Consider the following 22,995-nt stretch of genomic DNA (forward strand, 5'->3'; position numbering starts at 1 on the left):
CGTTGACATTTAGCTTTGTCTTGAATGATACTTTCACATTTTATCAGCAAGTAAGTCACCAAAACTGCTCTTCTACGTCATTATACTTCAGTTTGTGGACAAAGGACGGAAACAGAAATTTGCAGGTGTCCTACTAATGTAAAAACAAACAAACAAACTAACTAAAACACAACAGCCACATGAAAACACTGGTGGAATTGTTGCCAGAATGGAGTCACTCTCATTATCAAAGCTAAGAAATCCTATTCCATGACCTCTGACTGTTACAGTGTGCGTCTGAGTTTTTTAGACTGTGACTCACGCGGTAAGCGAGCTTGTGCTATACTCATTCATTACACTGTCTGGCACAGCTGTTTATGCCTTTGCTGACCCACTGTCTTCTTCCATAATTAGGTGGGTGGGAGTGTTTGGTTGCTGCTATTTTCAGGACTTTTCTTGTTCCTATTGAAATCCTGAAGAGTTTTTACAGGAAGTGTTGAGTTAAGTACAAATTTGGATGTTGTAAGGTCTTTCCCCTTCTCTCATTCTAATCATCATTTTATAATAATGCTCATGCTCTGTGATGCTTATCTTTTTCCCTGCATTAAGTTTTACCCTGAAGCGAGCTGGAATTCACCGGGAAAACGCGCAAAGCCCTGCTCATCTCGTCTTGCAGTCTTTCCTGTTGATCATACCTGCCGTGCCAATTCTTGTTAACATACAGTTTCCTCATTCACATTACGCAGTTGAGAATTTTATTTTGACTTGCAGTCAAAGGGATTGTCTACTAGGCCTCTTGGGTGCAACACTAAAAGTGTAGGAGCTAATTTGGAGATAAATGCAGTATGTACAGTATGCACTGTGTATGCATCCCTAAGTGGAATGTGCTTTTGTACCTTTGTGAAAGCAATTAATTATTTTAGTGTTGGAGCACACAACAGTTTATTCAACTTTGTGTGGGTGTGTGTGAGCTGACTTTGTGTAGTTTGTAGAGCAAAGCTTTTAAAATTATTTGGTCCCTAGGTGTGTTATCTTACTCTAAGATAAGGCAAATGAAAGACAGGCTTTGGTTTAAAACTAAAGTAGAGCTATACATAGTGCTGGCCCATTAAATGATAAGCATTATCACAAAAGTAATAGAAATATGAAACCTGGTCAGGATAAAGTCAGAACTCATTCCATCCATATTTTGATAGGCTTCACAAAAGGCTACTGATACTGAATGCATGTTAGCATGTTATGCTAATCTTTGGGCTACTGTAGCCATAGACACCAATGCATTAGGAGTTTGATCAAGATCAAAGACAAAATGGCCACAGATAAAACTCGAGTGACAGTGTTACAGAAACAATTGCCAAGAGATGCCAAAAAATGAGAAATTTCCCACCACTGACTTAATAGTAATTCCATATTTATTTATAGAACAAGTGTAGAAATACAGCAAGTAAAATGTAATTATTAAGAGAGCTCAGTAGTTTTACCCATCCTGAGATAGGTGCATTGTTAATTAAACACTTTTATATAGGCTATCAGTTGGGAAAGAACCAGCTGATATTAAGGCTGCTTTTAGATTTCAGCCTTTTTTTTTTTTTTTTTTTTTTGCACCTCCGTTTCTTCATGTGTACTCAATACTTTTGCCTTTGTCAATTCTCATTATTGCACATAACTTAAGTTATGGGCATCTATGGTTTGATTTCTCTGCACATGTGGACTGAATGGGTGGTTACCAACATCTGGTGAGAATTTCATATCAATAGCACCTATAGAGAGATATTGTGAAAATTGACTAGGCTCTGTCATTCACACACCCTTCATTAGTTAAACCTTAATAGTAAGTGGCTGAACCCCCTTTTTTCCTCTTTAGAACTGCTTTGATTATTTGTGACATAGATTCAGCTCTTTTACTATTCTGTTTGGTTTGTACTTGAGCAGATCATCTTGACCTTGTCTACATGCCTGTTCAGTAAGTAGTGGTTAGTAACAGTTTTTTCAGTAACCTGCTCTCCACCACAGCTTCAAAGGTCACTGGGTTACAGCCAACCACAAAACCAGCCTGATCAGTCTTAGTCTGCTGGTGACATCAGAAAATTTCTAACATTTTGCTGCACAAGATTGAGGAACTCAACTTCCTTGGTAAATGGTTTTGCTCATCTACATGAAGACACCGCGGATTTACTCACACGTGTGTCAGCTCAACCTGCTGACGCAGCAGAGGAAGAAGCATCTGTGGAACCAGTTCTGGAGATTATCTCACCTCCCGGGGCTTCGTCCGTTCATTAACCGCACGCTGCATCCCCCCTGCCGGCCGTCGCACAGCTGGTTCGGGAGCAGAATTAATGGCTGCAGGTGGAGCAAAACCATCTACCTGAATTCACAGATCCAGAAAAAAGTCACCCTCGTGCATGTAAGTGAACTGTCTGCGGCAGCATATGAGAAGCTGGCTGATGAGACATTGGACGCTCTGGCTGATTACTTTGAAGACCTCACAGATGAAGCTTTTACTGGGGCCGACTATGATGTTCTCTTCTCTAGTGGTGTTCTGACAGTGAAGCTGGGTGGAGACCACGGCACCTATGTGATCAACAAACAGGCGCCAAACAAACAAATCTGGCTTTCTTCTCCTACCAGCGGACCCAAGCGCTACGGCTGGACAGGTGAACGCTGGGTATATACTCATGACGGCATCAGCCTTCACCAGCTGCTTTCTAAGGAGTTTTCCATTATCTTTAATAAGAACATTGACCTGTGTGGCCTGCCCTATTCCTAAAACCCTGTTAAATGCTTGGAGTATTCACAGACTCAGTGACTCACATCTGAATGTCTGTGCAGCATACACACCATCTGTCAAACCTGGCTACAGTGCTGAAGAGGCCCAGGATCCTCCAGCAGCCACCAGGCCCAGGATCCTGCAGCAGCCACCAGGCCCAGGATCCTGCAGCAGCCACCAGGCCCAGGATCCTGCAGCAGCCACCAGGCCCAGGATCCTGCAGCAGCCACCAGGCCCAGGATCCTGCAGCAGCCACCAGGCCCAGGATCCTGCAGCAGCCACCAGGCCCAGGATCCTGCAGCAGCCACCAGGCCCAGGATCCTGCAGCAGCCACCAGGCCCAGGATCCTGCAGCAGCCACCAGGCCCAGGATCCTGCAGCAGCCACCAGGCCCAGGATCCTGCAGCAGCCACCAGGCCCAGGATCCTGCAGCAGCCACCAGGCCCAGGATCCTGCAGCAGCCACCAGGCCCAGGCTCTTCCAGCAGCCACCAGGCCCAGGCTCTTCCAGCAGCCACCAGGCCCAGGCTCTTCCAGCAGCCACCAGGCCCAGGCTCTTCCAGCAGCCACCAGGCCCAGGCTCTTCCAGCAGCCACCAGGCCCAGGCTCTTCCAGCAGCCACCAGGCCCAGGCTCTTCCAGCAGCCACCAGGCCCAGGCTCTTCCAGCAGCCACCAGGCCCAGGCTCTTCCAGCAGCCACCAGGCCCAGGCTCCTCCAGCAGCCACCAGGCCCAGGCTCCTCCAGCAGCCACCAGGCCCAGGCTCCTCCAGCAGCCACCAGGCCCAGGCTCCTCCAGCAGCCACCAGGCCCAGGCTCCTCCAGCAGCCACCAGGCCCAGGCTCCTCCAGCAGCCACCAGGCTCCTCCAGCAGCCACCAGGCTCCTCCAGCAGCCACCAGGCTCCTCCAGCAGCCACCAGGCTCCTCCAGCAGCCACCAGGCTCTTCCAGCAGTCACTAGGCCCAGGATCCTCCTGCTCCACCAGGCCCAGGATCCTCTAGCAAGGCACCAACAAGTAAATCAACAGTGACTTCAACGGGCCATCACAAGGAAATACTAATCTCACCATTTTCAAAATGCCACCTAAAAAAGCTAACCCAGGAGTTGAAGAGGAGTTGGAGGAGATTAGGAAATCGCTTAATTTCATGTCTGATGAACTGAGCAAAGTGGCTAAACAACAAGGTATGCTACATGACCTAATGGATGAAATAAAACAACTAAAAAACCTCATAAAGGACAAGGACAAGAAAATAGACTACTTGGAACGGCGAATCGAGGACCTTGAACAATACACAAGAATGGATGATTTAGTCATAAGTGGTCTGGAGACGCAACACCGAACCTACGCCAGAGTAACAGCTGGCGGAGGTAAAGACGGTGAAGATGCCCCGGTAGAGGAGCTGCAAACGCTTGAACAGCAAGTGATAAAATTCCTTCAAACGAAGAATGTAAGTATTCAGAGCCATCATATTGCAGCATGCCACACGCTCCCCAGAAAAGACAGTAAAACAAAGCCAGCAATCATTCTTCGGTTTGTGAGTCGCAAAACAAAGATTGAGTTACTGAAACAGGGTAAGAAGCTAAAAGGGACTGGTGTGTATTTAAATGAACATTTAACGAAAAAGACTGCTGAAATTGCAAGACAGGCACGCAGCCTGAGAAAACAAAATAAGATACAAGCGACATGGACGAGGAACTGCAAAGTAATGATAAGACTAAATGGCAATCCCGAAGAAGCGAAAGTTGTGATGATAAGAGAACTCAAAGACTTAGAGCAATATAAATAATCAGGAATCTGCTATGGAATCTATTGGAAAAGTGACGATTGGATAATGAACAATGGGTATGGAAAGTGTTTCTGGCCTTACGGCTCAAAAACAATGGAAACAACAACAACAAAAACACATAAATGACAAGTTTGGACACAGATTATAGGTTTCCATTCAGAGATATTGAAGAGGAAGACTTTGATTATGAAAAGGACTGTCAAGGTGGTTATTTTGCCACACACGCTGAGAAAACGAACTTCAAAACGTTTAACTATGCAGAGCACAACATGAATGACCCTGAAAGTAACATTGACCCAGATACCCACTTCTACAATAACACCAATAATACTTGTGAGTACTATACAGATGACCAATTCAATGTGAATATTAAAATGGCAAATGCATTGTCGGTCATACATTTCAATAGTAGAAGCCTGTATAAAAATTTTTCTAAAATTACAGAATGTTTAAGTAAGTTAAAAAAGTTTAACATAATTGCAATATCAGAAACATGGCTCGATAATGAGAAAGTTAGTGAAATGGGACTGGAAGGATACGAATTATTTACAATGAACAGGGTGAATAAAAAAGGAGGCGGTGTTGCTTTATATGTAGATAAAGTTTTGAAATGTAGTCTGATTGAATGCATGTCAAGCACCATAGATAACATATTGGAATGTGTCACTATTGAAATTCATGTTGAAAAAGCTAACAATATAATTATAAGTTGCATCTATAGGACACCAGGTTCATGCCTTGAGATATTCAATGAAAAACTTGCTGCTATGTTTAGCAACCTAAATGATAAAAAAGTGCAAATAATTTGTGGTGATTTTAATATAGATTTGCTAAACCCAAATGGACATCAGAAAACAACAGATTTCATAGATACAATGTATAGTAACTCCCTTTTCCCTGTAATTATAAAACCAAGTAGAATAACAATTGATACAGCTACATTGATAGATAATATATTCACAAATAAAATTGACCATGAAATAGTAGGTGGACTTCTTATAACTGATATAAGCGATCATCTTCCTGTTTTTGCAATTTTTCAAAATTATTTTGGGATTAAAACTAAACAAAAGAATCAAACATTTGATATGATACGACATAGAACAACAAGAGCCATTGCTGCCCTCCAGGTGGACTTAAAGGAACACAATTGGAATGAGGTTTTTGCAAATGAAGATTCAAATAGTGCGTATGATGCATTCTTATCAACTGTAATTTCACTATATGAAAAACATTGTCCTTTAATGAAAATCACTAGAAAGCATCACAGATCAAATAAGCCATGGATCACAAAGGGGATAGAAGATGCATGTAAAAAGAAAAATAATCTATATAAGAGATTCATAAAACAGAGGACAAAAGATGCTGAAATAAAGTACAAGTTATATAAAAATAGATTAGTAAATATTATAAGAACAAGTAAGAAAGAATATTACCACAAATTATTGGAGCAAAGTAGAAGTAACACACAAGAAACATGGAGGATATTAAACAGTATAATCAAAAAGGGCTCAAAAAATAAGAATTATCCAGATTATTTTAAAAAAGATAAAGATATTGTGCTTGATAAAACTAAATACATTGCAAATGAATTTAATGATTTCTTTGTAAATGTTGGCTTTAATTTAGCAAAAGAAATTCCAGAGTCAAGAAATAATAACGACCTAAATAAACATATTACTCAGAATGTGTCCTCCATGTTTATTGGTGCTGTAACTCATAGAGAAATAATTAACATTGTGAAGACATTTAAAAATAAAAAGTCCACTGACTGTTTTGGTATTGACATGATATTAGTTAAAAGTATTATAGAATATATAGTGCAACCTTTCGCATACATTTGTAATCTGTCCTTTCAAACTGGTGTGTTTCCCTCACAAATGAAAATAGCAAAAGTTATTCCAATCTATAAAAACGGAGAGAGATGTCAGTTTACCAATTATAGGCCAATATCACTACTCCCACAGTTCTCAAAAATTTTAGAAAAGTTATTTGTTAATAGACTTGATAAATATATTGAGAAGCATAATCTCCTAAGTGATAACCAATATGGCTTTAGAGTGAAAAGGTCCACTTCAATGGCAGTGATGGAACTTGTTGAAGGGATATCTAATGCAATAGATAATAAGGAATATACTGTTGGTGTTTTTATAGACTTAAAAAAGGCGTTTGATACAATTGATCATTCTATATTAATGAATAAACTAGAGAGATATGGCATAAGAGGGATAGCATACAAGTGGATGAAAAGTTACCTGGATGAAAGATATCAATATGTCGAATTCAATAATGTAAAATCTAAGCAGTTGAAGGTAACTTGTGGTGTTCCTCAGGGCTCTGTGCTGGGCCCTAAATTATTTATATTATATATAAATGATATATGTAGTGTTTCCAAACTGTTAAAATGTGTATTGTTTGCTGATGATACCACTCTGTACTGCTCAGGTAAAAACTTAGAACAGCTTCTGACTACAGCGGAAAAGGAGTTAAATATATTAAAAAACTGGTTTGATGTAAATAAGTTATCATTAAATATAAAGAAAACAAAATTGATTATTTTTGGCACTAGACCAATGAAAAATGTATCTAAAATAAGGGTTAATGGAATTGAAATTGAAAGAGTGTACGAAAATAAATTTCTTGGAGTGATAATTGATGATAAGCTGAGTTGGAAGTCTCATATAAACCACGTGAAAACAAAAATGTCAAAAACCATTGCTATTCTCTATAAAACAAAGCATGTCCTGAACAAAAAAACATTATACACACTTTATTGTACTCTGTTGCTTCCATATATGACTTACTGTCTGGAGATATGGGGTAATGCATATAAAACGAACACTCTTCCTATTTTCAAGTTACAAAAAAGAGCTATAAGAATTATAAACCAATCAAACTATATAGAACCAACTAACATTTTGTTTATTAATCTGAATACCCTGAAATTTTATGATTTAGTTGAATATAAAATGGCACAGATAATGTATAAAGCACAAAATAACTTGCTTTGCCCCAGTACTCAGAAGCTGTTCAAAGTCAGAGAGAGTCAATATGACTTAAGGGGAACAGATTTCTTTAAAAAAAACAAGATAAGGACAAATATAAAGCAGAGATGTGTTTCTGTTAGAGGAGTTAACCTGTGGAATAGTTATGACAGTGATTTAAAAAGGTGTAGTTCATTTTCCTTGTTTAAAAACATGTTTAAAAATAGAGTAATAGAAAAATATATAAATCAAGAATGAAAAGAGCAAAAAGGAGAAAGAAGAGAAAAAAAAAAAAAAAAAAAAAACAACCTCTTGATTCTTTTGCTTTGATGTAGTTACTTATCTAAGGTGGAAAGTTTTTTTTTTCTTTGTTTTTTTTTTGTTTGTTTGTTTGTTTGGTTTTTGCTTTGTTTTATTATTTTCTTCAAGCCCTGTGTACAGGAGCTGCATACAAAAAGATATTTTGTGAAAAGGGTTGGCGTAATAAGCAAATGCTTCAGCCAATACCTTTTGATTAGCCTTGTCTCATGCTTTCTTTCTTTATGGTAGATTTTTGTTCTGTTTTCACTGTTTGTTTGTTTGTTTGTTTTTTCACTGTTTTCACTGAGATTTGAATTTGAATGCTAATCAATAAAATCAAATCAAATCAATCAAACTTGTATTCAAATTCCATATTGGTTGTCTAGTTCTGTGTGGTGTCGATGTAAATGTTCAGCCCTGTCAGTTCTAAATCTAACCACTGCATATATTCAGTATTTCTATAATTGGCATTGATACAGCGCAATCCCCCATGAAGCTGTACTGCACATCACCAAATATGATGGAGCACTGCTCAAGCTCACATACTGCAGTCTGGCAGGTAGCTATTACTATCTAGCTGGGAGTAAACTCTTTACAATCCACTCCCTGAGGCTCATGGTCTTGAGGCTGATGCCATCAAGCCCATGAGATGTTGAGTGGTCAGTTTCATAGATTGCACTGAGGGGGGGAAAGGGTAGAGTCATTGCTGGTGGTAGTAAAGGAAGCAGCAGAGCCATGTGAAGTACAGCTGTTGTTCAGTTCACTGGTTGTCTGCCCCAGTGGTTTTCTTTGTGCTGTATGGGTATAGGTAGCCTAGTAACTTCCTTGATTGGAAAAACTGTCATTCCTTATCAGCAGATGTCTTCATAAATTAGCTTCTAAAAATTGCCATCAACAAAATGGACACCTGATTTAAGTTGGTAATTGTTAATGCATTATTTAAGATACGTGGGGGATACAGGGCTGCAGAGGGGGACCTTTTTTCCTCAAAGGCATTGACATTTATCCTTCAGACACCAAACTGGCTGCCAAAAGGGTCAGCTAATTTAGTCACCCAAATTAGCCTCCTAAAATAAAAAGATGTTGTAGTATTAGCATTACATGTCGCTACGCTTATTGAGCTCTCAAAACTCTTACACTACAAGCATGTATCTATCCAAACAGCACTAATTAGGATTCAGGATAATGACTATTTTAGTGAGTTACTATGCAAGGTATACAGCACAGTGATGTGGGGGTGGGAGGTACACTTGCTGATTTGAGTTCTCTGTCTTGGTCTGAGGTATTATGAGCAGGTTGTTGTCACAGATTAAACTATCTGCTCAGCATCAGCTGTGTCGTGTATCTCTACCTGCCCGTGCAGCAGCTTAACCTTCAGAGTTTTACACGAAGGGTTAACCCAGTGACAGTTTCTCCGCATGTACAGCCTGTTCACTAGCCCAATCAGGTAGTGTCACACACCTATCCACAGTTGCTGTCAGTTTATGTACAGTTAATTTACAGTTTATGATCAGTCTTGTGGGACTCTGAACAATATTAGACTGGTTACAAGCTATTCATTAGCTTGAAGCACTCCAGTGATAGTTAAGCTGCTTATTTGCCAGCTGGGGATTAACCAGAAAGTCCCCACTTCACAGGGGTCCACACACACACACACACACACACACACACACACACACACACACACACAGTGCTTAGTGAAGTACGAACAGTCTGTCAGCTCAGTATCAAGCTCATTCTGGTTCACTAGACTGGTTACATTTATTTGTTCTATTGCGCAGTACAGCACGGTATATTACAGGGTTTGGGCCTGTGTGAGTAAATCTAAACTGTGCATGATAGTTGCACAAGATAATGTTTGGATTGAGACGAGGAGAGCATCTGTATCAAAGTAGTTACTGATAAAGTGTTACTTTCCCCTGAAACTGAACTAATATCTAAAGAGAGTGATATGGTTGTGTGCATGTCCTTTGAAGAGCCTGTGCACAACTTGCAGACCTTCATTTACATGTTGCACTTACTCCTAACTGGTGACAGTAAGAATCAGCAACATGTAAGCTAGTCTTGGTGGTGATGGTGTTTGTTTTCACTCTGCTGCAGAGAGAAGCCAAAGTCATTACATGGAAAGAACTTTTTTTTTTTTTTTTTTATAGTGAAGTGAAACAAAATATTTAAAGACTATGAGAATTCATCACTCCTTCACTTCTCGTTCTACTTCATGGTCTTGTGTTCATGCATTTTGTGGTGAACTGTTGCTTCCACAGTTAAGGAGGGTATGGAAACATTTGACTTATGTTTCGAGGACTGTGGTAGACTTGGCTTTCAGTTTGATGTATATGTGCTTTTAAGTAATTAAGGTAAAATCATGTTGGGTCTAAAACAAGTCTCCTGCTTCTAATCGTGTAATCTCCAAATATCAGATCAACTTTAACTAACAGTAAATGAGTGGAATGGCCTGTCTAAACCTTCTAAAAAAAACCCCACAGATTTCAGTGTGTTCCAATAACCATATTGTTTGTAACAATTTACCATCATCTCAGAATTCTGTGTGATTCAGAGCTCATAGAGGCAGATTGCAGAAAACTGTAGAAGAACAATGTACTTCCATCCATCAATAATCCCTCCATGTAGCTCTGTTCTGGCTCCCAGCAGCTACACATAGTTTGCATGCTTGGCTGATTGACTGCATTGTCTAGTGTGTCATGCATAACCACTACTTTAGATGCCATGAAAAGTATCTCTTATAGCTGCAGGGAAAAACAAACGACATCATCAAAATAAATAACATACAAGCAGGACTACACATGATCCAAATGCAGTGGGGGAAAAACTAGTGAGTTTGGCTGGAGAGTTCTAGTTTTCATTAAAGAATGCCTGTATAATAAATTAGCACTGAGTGTTATTAACTAAGCAGAGACTTCCTGTTTTTGTTTTTTGTTTTTGTTTTTTGAGCTTGACTCATGCTAACTTAGTAATACATATTTGTTTGTGTCACCATGTAAAACTACATATTACATTTTAGGTTACATTCAGGAAGAGAACCTGTTTCATTGACAATTAGGTGTTCATATGATGGCCATTCTACACAAATACGCAAAAAAGAAATGATATGGCTTGCAACAACACTGGGACCTGAAATGTGCAGATTACAGTAGTATCTGTCTTTACCATTAGACTAGCAAGTTATAAAACTGATAATTTAACAAACAACAAACAGGAAAGACTAATTTGGTGTCTGAAATGTTTTTTCCTAAAGTTGTTTAAACTCTGGATAATCTTAGAAGTACAAGAACAGGACCAAGTGTCTTTACAGCAGTCCTATTTCTCACCCATATCACACAACAAGAGAGAGCCCACTTTGGATGTTCTCACTACGCAAACATTCTGTTTGGTTTAGCTGAGGACGCTGCTAGATGGTGCGCAGGAGACGGAGCACATGACACTCACCTGCTCAGTGTGATTTAACCTGCACTGTTCTCACATGGGTGTAGTCTGGCATCACACAGGCTTTCTGCTAGGGAGCTGGGACATTAAAGACAGGTTAATATCAAATTTGCATTCTGACAGTAACCTTAATTGGGTAATATGTAGAAAAGTTCAGGGCAGCGTCCCAATTTTGAAATACTGCTGAAAAGTAACAAGATGAAGTCATTTTGAACAGACCAGAAGGGGGAGGTTTAGAATCCATCCCTGCTCAACTCTGCATTACCATAAGACACAGTCACAGTACACAGTCACAGCACTGGGACAATGCAAATATTGCAAATTAATTCCACCGTGGTAAACTAGCAATTTGCAGACTGTTCTGTTTCAGTGGCTGTCAGTTCAGCCTTGAGATCGTCTTTCTGTCTCCTGATTCAAATCACATTGTTCAATTCAACTCGTTGTTAATCAGTATTTTAAATCCCGTTTTAGAACACTGATAAATGTATGAACAGATTACTTGTCAGGTGTGGTGTTTGGTACTGTTTCAAACGGTTTTTAGTTGAGTAAAACATTCTCTTGTTAAAGCTGTTAAAACCAATTCAATGCAAAAATAGTCTTTCTGAACATTCGATATTAGCTTAGTGGCTAACAGAAAAGAATTTCATAAGATAAGATAGAACTTTATTAATCCCTCGGGTGGGTTCCTCTGGGAAATTCGATTTCCAAAAAAGCACAGCACCGACAGAAGTTACAGAGTTGCAGAATATTATTTATTTATATATATATATATATATATATATATATATATATATATATATATATATATATATATATATATATATATATATATATATAAAATTAAAATATTCTGTAACTTCTGTCGGTGCTGTGCTTTTTTGGAAATTATTGCTCATTCCACAAAATAATTTGCCATGTCTCAAAGCTCAGATCAGCTCACAGCTCAAAATACTCTTATTCTGAAGGATTTTTCCACTTTCCCTTGACAGTGGCTACTGTATCACTGAATTAAGTGACTTCCTGATGTAGACAATAATACATTGGGCACTCTTTGTGTTATGGACACAGTAACTTGTCAAATTTATGATATCAGTGGCAGGAGGAATAAATGTTTTCTTATTTCTGATTAACCTTGTAATACTTGGCAGTGTGATGTTTATTTTTAGGGTTAGGGTTGCAGTCACTGGTGGAAATATCTGCAAATAAAAGATCAGATCTTACATTTACAATATAACAGTGGTAAATACAATCAGCAGTTTATGGTGGATCGACTACCAAAGACTCTACTGCCATCTAGTGGTAACCTCTAATATCACTATATAGCTCGGTTACTTTAAGTGAAAGCAGATAATATTCTAAGTTGAAAAATATATAAAAAGCTAATGCAGTAAAGAAAAAATTGTTACCATCTAAACTTTGGTAAATTCTATAACACCAGCTGTTTATTGTTTGGTAAGTTAATTCTTGTTAAAGTATTGTCTTCTTGTTAATCATTATAATGACAGCTAACTATGAAGTGGAAGGCCACCTAAAATCAGAGTGCGGTCAGTAGATGCTGAGATGCATAGTGCACAGAGGTTTCCAACTTTCTGTAGAGTCTGTGTCTACAGACCTGCATATGTCATGTGGCATTCAGTGGGTTTCCATGGCCGAGCAGCTGTACCCAAACCTTAATCACCAAATGCAATGCAAAGACGTGTTCTCTGGACAACCCCCAAAGGTTGATTGTGTTCATCTGTCTGTAGCGTTTTCAGTGGGAGAAGCGTTTCGTCACTGATCCAAGTGACTTCTTCAGTCTCAGCTGAGTGCAGGTTTCACCAATCTTATAAACACTACGATGTACAATACAGTTTGCACAATGACTGAAACCAGCCCACTGAATGAACAATGGGCTGTGAGGTCAGTTCCTTGATCATTAATCTGCAAATTGTCATGACCACTGATCAACAACGATTGATCAAAGCCCATTGATTAAAGACCCTTGATCAATGGCCATGAGTACCATTCACAGAGAGTTGGGGAATGGCTGCAATCACAGCATTGTAAGATGGTGAAAGATGTAAAATTAGGCCTCCTCGATTCAGAGATGGTCTTTCCCTTTTTCCTCCCTGTCCAGGATGTGTACATCCTCATCATTGAAAGAGTGGCCACTGGCCTGTAGGTGTAAATAGACTGCAGAGTCCTGGCTTGACGAGTTAGCTATTCTGTGTTGTGCCATCCGCTTTGCCAGGGGTCGTTTGGTTTCCCCGATGTATAAATCATGGCAATCCTCCTGGCACTTAACAGAGTACACTACATGGATGTGACGAAATGTTCCTACCACTGAAAGTGCTTCGTCCAGATGTACAGGATCAACCTTTCGGTATTTACTTACCTGGATGATTGAGCTGCATCCAGACGTTTTCTGGATAAGTTTGGCATTGACGGTCGCCATGAGAACTATACTTGTCTGACTGCATCATGCTAAGTGTAAAGTTTGGTGTAGGGGGGATTATGGTGTAGGGCTGTTTTGGAACTCTTAATGCTTCAGCATACCAAGACGTTTTACACAATTTCATGCTCCCAACTTTGTGGGAACAGTTTGGGGATATCCATTTCCTGTTCCAACATGACTGTGCACAGTCCATAAAGACATGAATGAGAGAGTTTGTGCAGGCCAGTCCAGTTCTTCCACACCAAAGTCCTGACCTCAACCCGACAGAACACCTTTGGGATTGATTAATTAGAGTAGAGACTGTGAGCCAGGCCTTCTTGTCCAACATCAGTGTCTGACCTCACAGAAGTGTTTATGGAAGAATGGCCATAAATTCCAATAAAGACAACCCTAAACTGTGGAAAGCTTTCCAAGAAGAGTTGAGGCTGTTATAGCTGCAAAAAGTGGGCCAAAAAAATTAACTGAAATAAAACTGAAAGTGATTTAAAAACAAAGAAATCTAATGTAAAATAAAAAACGTTACACTAACTCTGCTGACCAGCTTTTTGGAGCACATTAGTTAACACAAGATTAAAGATGGTAAATGGTCTGTATTTGTATAGCGCTTTACTGGTCCCTAAGAACCCCAAAGCGCTTTACACATCCAGTCATCCACCCATTCACACACACATTCACACACTGGATTAGAGATTAAAGATGAGACTTTCTCATTTTAATCAACTTGAGGAAGATATTATTTTAAGCAACAATTTCACTATGAATGGCAAAAGTGAATATGTTGACACATTCAGCATGCAATATAGTATTTTTCCAATGAAGTTCACAAGGCTGAAGTAACAGGTTTTTACTTTGTTTCTAGAATATTTTCAAATATTTGAAATGCAATTTATTAAAAGGGCAAAAATGTGCTGACTATTGAAGAGAAACATGTCCAGCAGGGAGGAGGGGCAGGAAACACTGATGTCAGCACGGATGAAGTGAAGGGAGGACTGCTTTGCTTTTTCCTGTTTTGTCCCCACTTCTCCTCCCCCTCCTCTTATCGCTGAAGTGGAGATGGAAAGAACGGGGATCAGAGCGCGGACGAAGGATTAACAACTGAGTGAAAATGGGGAAAGATAAAGGCAAACAGACTGACACAGTGTGAACGAGAAAGTGAGGGGAAACGGATACCAAAACGAGTGAAGGCGTTGAATAGATTAAAAAGTATACCACAGAAGAAGCCACAAAGATAGAGGGCTGAATAGCTGTTTCTGGAGTTGGGTGGACCCTTTACGAGAAAGTGTCGACATCAACCACCGCAGCTACCATGTACAGTGGATATGGAGGTATGGACAAGTGTAATGCCCTCACAGAGACTAGCTTATCTCTCTAATCATTAACTGCTTATGTTTGTCAGAATGAATTCCCAGTTGCACGTTAACAGGCCTGTAACTTATTAGGTGATGGCCAGAGAATTTGACCCCAAAATACCAAATTTAAGTTATTTTTATAGTTCATATTTTTCAAGTCTGTCTACTAACAGTGCTTGCTGTTATGTATGTGCAAAACAATGAAACTTGTGATTTCCTTCCTCAGTTACAGAGGACAAATTCCACAGTACTCTTTAAAAAATTTCCACTAAAGTTAAATAGACCTCGTCAGAGTTTATCGATTCAGGTGTGGCTACAAGGGAGTCGAGTACAAACTTTTCTGTGTTGATGTGTCTCTGCCGATGTAGTTTGGAAGAACAATATTGCATTTGTTTAACACAGGTTGATCCTCAGTTGAGCTTCAGATACACTTTTTTTTTTTTTTTTTAAAGATATTTTTGTACGTGATGAGGGCCCGCTCTCCTGTTTGAATAACTGATGAAGACATCGGCATTGCTTTTAAACATATTTGAAACATACAAGAGCACATCTGACCTTTTTGTTTTTTTACATATTGTCAATTTACAACTTTTTCATTTTAAAGTTTGTTTTTATTGTTATTGTTCATAATGTCTCCTTTTCTCATCAGTGATGAGACTTGATAGTGTGTAACAATGATAAGACTGTTACTCAAGTTTGAGGTGTGTTTTGTTTCTGTTATCAGTTTTTCATAGTGACTCACCGAACATAGTTATGTTATGTTCCTGGTATGTTGTGGGTAGTACATATTAAAAATAGTTTAAGGTAGGACAAGAGAACTTAGCCTCTGATGTGGTGGGTTGTTTTTTTTTTTTTTTGTCTAATAGTCCCCTCTACTTGGATGCATCATCTTATATCCTAAGTGTCCTGCTTTTATTAATAAACAGAGTTCTGTCTTAATTTTTATGTGACTTATTTCAGACCTTCTGTTTGAAGCTAGATTCCAGGTAAAAGTGTTGTCATATTAATTTAAGACTGATATTTATTTTCAGACTTTGTTTGGATTGAGGTAAAATGATGGTCTGTGTTTAATCCTTTCACAAAGTGAATCACATGTTGGAAGGCAAACTTCTTTAATCTGCAACAAGTTTCTGCTCAGTTTTGTTGGTCACCATAGTGGCAAGTCACATGACAATTGTGTAGTCTTCTGGTTACGTAAGTTGTTTAATGCTAACGGGGGTTCTGATCTTTGCTAACCTTGGTTTTAACCCATTTTTGCAATACATGAAAAGTAAATTCAGAAGAAATTCCATTTAAGGATTATGTGTGTATTAGCAGCACTGGTTTGGTGAAAATCCTACTTGTAAAGAGGCCTTGACTATGGAAGGTATAGGTAGTGTTTGAATTCTTCTTTATGAGATTTCTATGTTTATCTTCAGGATAAACATCAGTCACTACTTTTAACATTGTGGATATCTGTTTCTGTTTGAGCTATGACCACATCTGTTTTAATGAGATTATGAAAAGGATCAAGGTAAGACTTGTTTCAACCGAGAAGTCTCACTATATGAATGAGAAGCATAAAAAATCTTTTTCTTTTTCACTTTGTCGTTTTTGTTATCAGGCCTTCAGTTCATTGTCTCAAACGGGTTCTTTTTCTTTCCTGGAAACAAGCGAACATGGCTGCACTGTAAATGTGTTGGGTTATTCCTGTGACTCAGTAAATCCAGAAACTGCACTAGTCTTTTCCTGACCCTGCCCTTGCAGGATGTACAACACCCCCACCCCCTCCAGTTTCCTTCTCACACAGACAGTAATGTGAGGAAGGAATAGATTTAGCCATGAAAGAAAAATATATGAAGAGTGCACAGGGTGTGGGAGAAGAAACTATGAAATGGTAATGTTGCAAATAGAAGAAACTAGGTTACAATAGAAAGCATCAAGTCATTGCTGGAAATGGAGAGCAATGCTTTCTTCATCTCATAGTCAAGCAAAACGGATGTGATTATATTTATAAAAACATGTCAGTTTATTTCTTATTTATCTAATCATTAGGAATTTTAAAAGTTGCAGTTCTTTCTTTCAGGTGTTTGTTTTGCTTGATAACTGGTAGAGTCTGGGTGCAGAGACAGAGGAGCAAGCTTGACACAAGTGTTTTTCCTCCTCTCGTGTGTGTGTGTGTGTGTGTGTGTGAGAGAGAGAGAGAGAGAGATATCTGCCAGTCTGTCTAGATTTGACATTCCTTTCATGCTGGAGATGCATGAAAGGAATGACATGACCAAGGGACCACTTTCAATAAACACAGCAATTTTTATATGTAGTGAGTCAAGAAATCTTATTCAGCAGGAAGTAAAAGATGATCAGTCAGTGGAAATTTTAAACACAGCATTGCTTAAGTATCCTAAATACTGTGAAAATAACATCTATCAAGCTTATTAGGCAGGTGATCCTGATATTATTGTTTTGGTCCCCTTTTGCTGCAGTATGAGCGACGCTAGCTCGTCCATTGAATCGGACCATTCTTTGCTGCTGATGTGCGTCAGTAAGCCTTGATCACCCATGACCCAGTTGCTGGTTCACCACCATTCCTTCCTTAGATCACGTTTAATAGATGGGCAACTTATTAAAACACATGTAATCACTACATGTGTTTCGTGGACTAGAAGCACCTCAACGTGCGAAGCCACAGTTGTCACTCAGAAAAAGGTGGATTTCCTATTCCAGTTTGGGAACTGGTGCCCCAGGTGGAGGAATCCAAGTATTGGGGGTTTTGTTTAAGAGTAAGGGGAGAGAGGAGCTGGTCACTGACATTGACAGTGATGCGAATGTTGTACCAGTCTGATATATCATGCTCGAAATAAAGATCACTACACTGGGACTGTATGATTATGGCCAAAATAATTATGATTATTTTGAACAGGATTGAAATCATGATTACTTTTTATGATTACTCATTTTTATTTTTAAGTGTCAAAAATGGTTTTGTTGGCTGATCCTCTATGGCAGACAAGTTGTTCACCTTCGGCTGTACCAGACATCTGAATTGTTTTCTGTATCTGTCCTTTAACATGGTGTTACACGTCCAGACTAGTCCCGTAAACCTAAAGCTGCATGGTACGGGGAAGAGCAGTGATTGGCACATACAATCATGTGGTCAGACACTGACTTGGTGAACATTTGATTTGCATTTGGTTTTACTTTGCGTTCTAATGGCAGAGCATGCATTTTCAATATAATCTCAAATTATGACTCACCATTATGTAGCAGGATTGGGGACTGGTCCAGATATTACTCACTCTGTGTACATGCTTTCACTATCAGAATTTTTTTTTGTTTTTATCTCTACATAATAAAAAGCTCAGGTTTAGATAAGTCCCAGTTTTGGTTTAGCTTGGAATCTCCAAGCAGTGAATAATAGTGCCCACTTAGGTGTAGGTGTGTGTGGGGGTGTGTGTGTGTGGGGGGGGGGGCGGCATTTTTCTAGAATGGTCTGGGAGGGAGAGGTCAGACGGCATCAGACAATAGGTGTGGTGTGACAGCCTTCCATTCGCCTCTGTGGTAATCGAGTTTGAGGCACAGGGCCATAGCGCTAGTGTAGATTTGAAACCATGAATGTCAGAGGAGATGGTGTGACTGGAATCTTTTGTTATCATTGGCCAGGACTGCACCACTGTTTGGATCATGTAGGGAACAAACACAGTGTGAAAGACACCCTGTTTGTTAGCTGGATCTGGCCAATGTCTGAATGAGTTAGTAGTTCAACTAAAGCTGATGATTTACTGCAGTGATTTGCTTGTCTCAGTATCATAATAAAGCTAGAGATTACTTATTGGACAAGATAGGATGTGACAGCGAGAAATGTGCAGATTACCATTGACTTGTTTGAACCTGAAATCTGACTTGGAACACCATCAAGGTTGGTTTTTCTATTTGAATTTATTGGTGTACCATTTGTTTATATAGTAATAGCTCATATGCATATAAATGCACAGAGTCTGTGGTTCTCAGGACTTTGAGTTTTCATTCCAGACATTTTTAGATTTAAAATATAAAGTCATTCCCAAATGTCAGCAATGTAAATATGATGAGATGATGTGGAAAGAGCACACTGTTTCTTTAGATTCATGTCTTGACGCTGATTCAATCTGCATAGCTTTTTAAATCAAGTAAAAATGATCTAGTGCTTGAATAAGGATTCAGTCCCTTTTAGTGCATATACTATGTACATGTTGGTAACATTCACTCAACTAGGCTGTTGTTAACCTGTGGTTGTTTCACTTATTTTGGTTCTCAGTCTGATGCGCATGCAAATTAGAACAATGTGTGTGAGAGTGCTGCACAAACAAAATGAAACCTCTTTAACCTGTCCCAGCTGTCATAAGGCTGAATGCAGGGTGCAACCTAGACTGAGGCCAGTCCATCACAGGGTTGCTAACCAGTGCACTACTGTGCCACCTCAGTGTAGTGGGGTCCCAAGATATGCTGGAAAAACATAGAGGGGTTATTAAACCATTAACCAGGTCCAGTTATCCTGCTTTTACTGCTCAGCTGACTTTTAGTTAGCATTACATGATGTACTCACATACTGAAAGTGTATGTGCCTTTGCGCGTGCATGCGTGTGTGTGTGTAAACAGCATGAAAGGCCCAGCACTTTTCCAGAAAGGGACATGGACAGCAGAACCTCATTACATTTTAAAGGAGATTCCCATTGGATAAATACACATGTAATCTAACAATGTTTCACTGACTCCTTACAGAGCACTGTAACCATACAGAGCATTCAGATACAGTGGGGCAAAAAAGTATTTAGTCAGCCACCGATTGTGCAAGTTCCCCCACTTAAAATGATGACAGAGGTCAGTAATTTGCACCAGAGGTACACTTCAACTGTGAGAGACAGAATGTGAAAAAAAATCCATGAATCCACATGGTAGGATTTGTAAAGAATTTATTCGTAAATCAGGGTGGAAAATAAGTATTTGGTCAATAACAAAAATACAACTCAATACTTTGTAACATAACCTTTGTTGGCAATAACAGAGGTCAAACGTTTACTATAGGTCTTTACCAGGTTTGCACACACAGTAGCTGGTATTTTGGCCCATTCCTCCATGCAGATCTTCTCGAGAGCAGTGATGTTTTGGGGCTGTCGCCGAGCAACACGGACTTTCAACTCCCGCCACAGATTTTCTATGGGGTTGAGGTCTGGAGACTGGCTAGGCCACTCCAGGACTTTCAAATGCTTCTTACGGAGCCACTCCTTTGTTGCCCGGGCGGTGTGTTTTGGATCATTGTCATGTTGGAAGACCCAGCCTCGTTTCATCTTCAAAGTTCTCACTGATGGAAGGAGGTTTTGGCTCAAAATCTCACGATACATGGCCCCATTCATTCTGTCCTTAACACGGATCAGTCGTCCTGTCCCCTTGGCAGAAAAACAGCCCCATAGCATGATGTTTCCACCCCCATGCTTCACAGTAGGTATGGTGTTCTTGGGATGCAACTCAGTATTCTTCTTCCTCCAAACACGACGAGTTGAGTTTATACCAAAAAGTTCTACTTTGGTTTCATCTGACCACATGACATTCTCCCAATCCTCTGCTGTATCATCCATGTGCTCTCTGGCAAACTTCAGACGGGCCTGGACATGCACTGGCTTCAGCAGCGGAACACGTCTGGCACTGCGGGATTTGATTCCCTGCCGTTGTAGTGTGTTACTGATGGTGACCTTTGTTACTTTGGTCCCAGCTCTCTGCAGGTCATTCACCAGGTCCCCCCGTGTGGTTCTGGGATCTTTGCTCACCGTTCTCATGATCATTTTGACCCCACGGGATGAGATCTTGCGTGGAGCCCCAGATCGAGGGAGATTATCAGTGGTCTTGTATGTCTTCCATTTTCTGATGATTGCTCCCACAGTTGATTTTTTTCACACCAAGCTGCTTGCCTATTGTAGATTCACTCTTCCCAGTCTGGTGCAGGTCTACAATACTTTTCCTGGTGTCCTTCAAAAGCTCTTTGGTCTTGGCCATGGCGGAGTTTGGAGTCTGACTGTTTGAGGCTGTGGACAGGTGTCTTTTATACAGATGATGAGTTCAAACAGGTGCCATTCATACAGGTAATGAGTGGGGGACAGAAAAGCTTCTTACAGAAGACGTTACAGGTCTGTGAGAGCCAGAGATTTTCCTTGTTTGAGGTGACCAAATACTTATTTTCCACCCTGATTTACGAATAAATTCTTTACAAATCCTACCATGTGAATTCATGGATTTTTTTTTTTTTTCACATTCTGTCTCTCACAGTTGAAGTGTACCTCTGGTGCAAATTACTGACCTCTGTCATCATTTTAAGTGGGGGAACTTGCACAATCGGTGGCTGACTAAATACTTTTTTGCCCCACTGTATTTACTGTGTAATGTAGACTTTTCACTGCTGTCAAAGCGTAATGTTATTACTTATCAGACAAAAAGAAGCAAATGTCTGAATGTGATGGAAATGGTATCACTGAGCTTTTCCACTTGGTCTGTTGGTGTGCTGTGAACTTCTGACAGGCTCAGTTTGTCTATGCCTTTATCTCTCACTCCCCCTCAGCACTCATGTTTTTGTCAGTACTTAAAACTAGGTTAAGTCAACATAATCTCTCTCTCTCTCCCCTCTATGTGAGTGTATAAAAATCGTCTTGACAATGTTCTTTTTAACCAGAAAAAATATGTTCATGTTTACAGGAAATGATAATATGAAAATTGGAGACCATTAGATCATTAAGGTATTCTTTTCAGTCTCAGTGATGTGGTTAAAATTGACCTTTTCTCCCCAGCCACAAGATTGTGCCCTTTGGACATGTCTTCCTTTGTTAAATTTCCTGTCAAGAGAAGGAGTTCCATCTGACTTCCTGTTGGATTGTGACATTTCCTGTGATGTGGAAGGAGGGGGGTTGGTACTTGCCTTGCTAAGGCCTTTCAGCTGTTTAAAGAAACAGGATGCAGGACACTGCATAGGCCACACTAGGAAAAACTCTGCTGAAAAATTTATCAGCTGACTGTAGCCTCAGTAACACAGCACAGACTTCAAATATCAGTTCAAATGTTGTAGCAACAAAATGGATTCACCGAAAGATAAGAAGGAAGTTGGATAGAAACCTTTACAAGATTTAAGATTTATTTGTTCCCACAGCACAAAATACACAAAGATACAAAAAACTTTAATTGCATTTCTGTTAACTTTTACCCACACTGAAAAATTGTCATTTCATGGCATTCCAATGGTAAAGTCAGAAAAGCCTAAACAATTGGGTTTGTTTTGCCTTTTAGGAAGGCAGAACCATTCATGCTTCACTACCAACACAAGCAAGCAATTTATTTATATAGGACTTTCAGACAACTCCCAGCTGAAAACAAAGTGCTGTACACTTGACATGACAAACGAAAAATCATTAATTACATTAAATTAAAAATAAAAATCAGCACATTAGATAAAATGAAAGAAGTAAAATCATAACTGCAACACAATACTTTGTGTTTGTAGTTTGTATTTAAAAACACTGCTGCAGCCTGGTCAGTGTTCTGTTTGTGACTTATTTAGTAGGGTGCAAATACACAACAGTGGCAGCAAAGTTTATGTTTTACACTTTTCCTACAGTTTAGATTCAGTTTAGATGCCTGCAGTTTACATTCCTACATCTTGCTTGTTAACCTTGGGTTGGTGGGGCTGCTCTGACTTCCTGGGTTGGGAATCCTAGTTGTGGTAGTGTCACAGATGAAGATTCCAACTTGATCTAGACCTTATGTTGTGGGCCTATTGCTGGGCTGAGTCGAGACCTTTGAATCTTGTTGCTCATCTGGGTTGATTGATGCAAGTTTATATTAAACATGTTTTCAGTCAGCACATCTTAGATGGCCGCTGCAGAAAGCAAAGAGCACACATTTGGACAAAATGTTTTCCTGTTCTTGATTTGATCAACAATTGCAACAATTTTGGTGG

The 22,995-nt window shown here is 39.5% G+C and overlaps 1 protein-coding gene and 1 pseudogene across 5 annotated transcripts in view; both read left to right on the forward strand.

Annotated features, from left to right (window-relative positions):
- The window catches only part of ripor1 (RHO family interacting cell polarization regulator 1), a 61,025-nt gene that overhangs the window by 5,308 nt on the left and 32,722 nt on the right, over window positions 1–22,995 (forward strand). Inside the window, exon 1 of one of the 5 annotated variants that reach the window (XM_076886162.1) lies at window positions 14,715–15,017. The exons of 2 other annotated variants lie outside the window; for them this stretch is intronic. In XM_076886162.1, coding sequence (XP_076742277.1) covers window positions 14,999–15,017 — 19 coding nt within the window. In that variant the 5' untranslated portion in view covers window positions 14,715–14,998. Of the gene's footprint in view, window positions 1–14,714; window positions 15,018–18,790; window positions 18,937–22,995 lie in introns of those variants that run through there. 2 more of the 5 variants (XM_076886161.1, XM_076886165.1) reach the window with 2 other exon arrangements.
- Window positions 2,117–2,746, forward strand: LOC143419757 (frataxin, mitochondrial pseudogene; annotated as a pseudogene).

Source organism: Maylandia zebra, linkage group LG7, assembly GCF_041146795.1.
Source record: "Maylandia zebra isolate NMK-2024a linkage group LG7, Mzebra_GT3a, whole genome shotgun sequence".
Classification (NCBI taxonomy): Eukaryota; Metazoa; Chordata; class Actinopteri; order Cichliformes; family Cichlidae; genus Maylandia; species Maylandia zebra.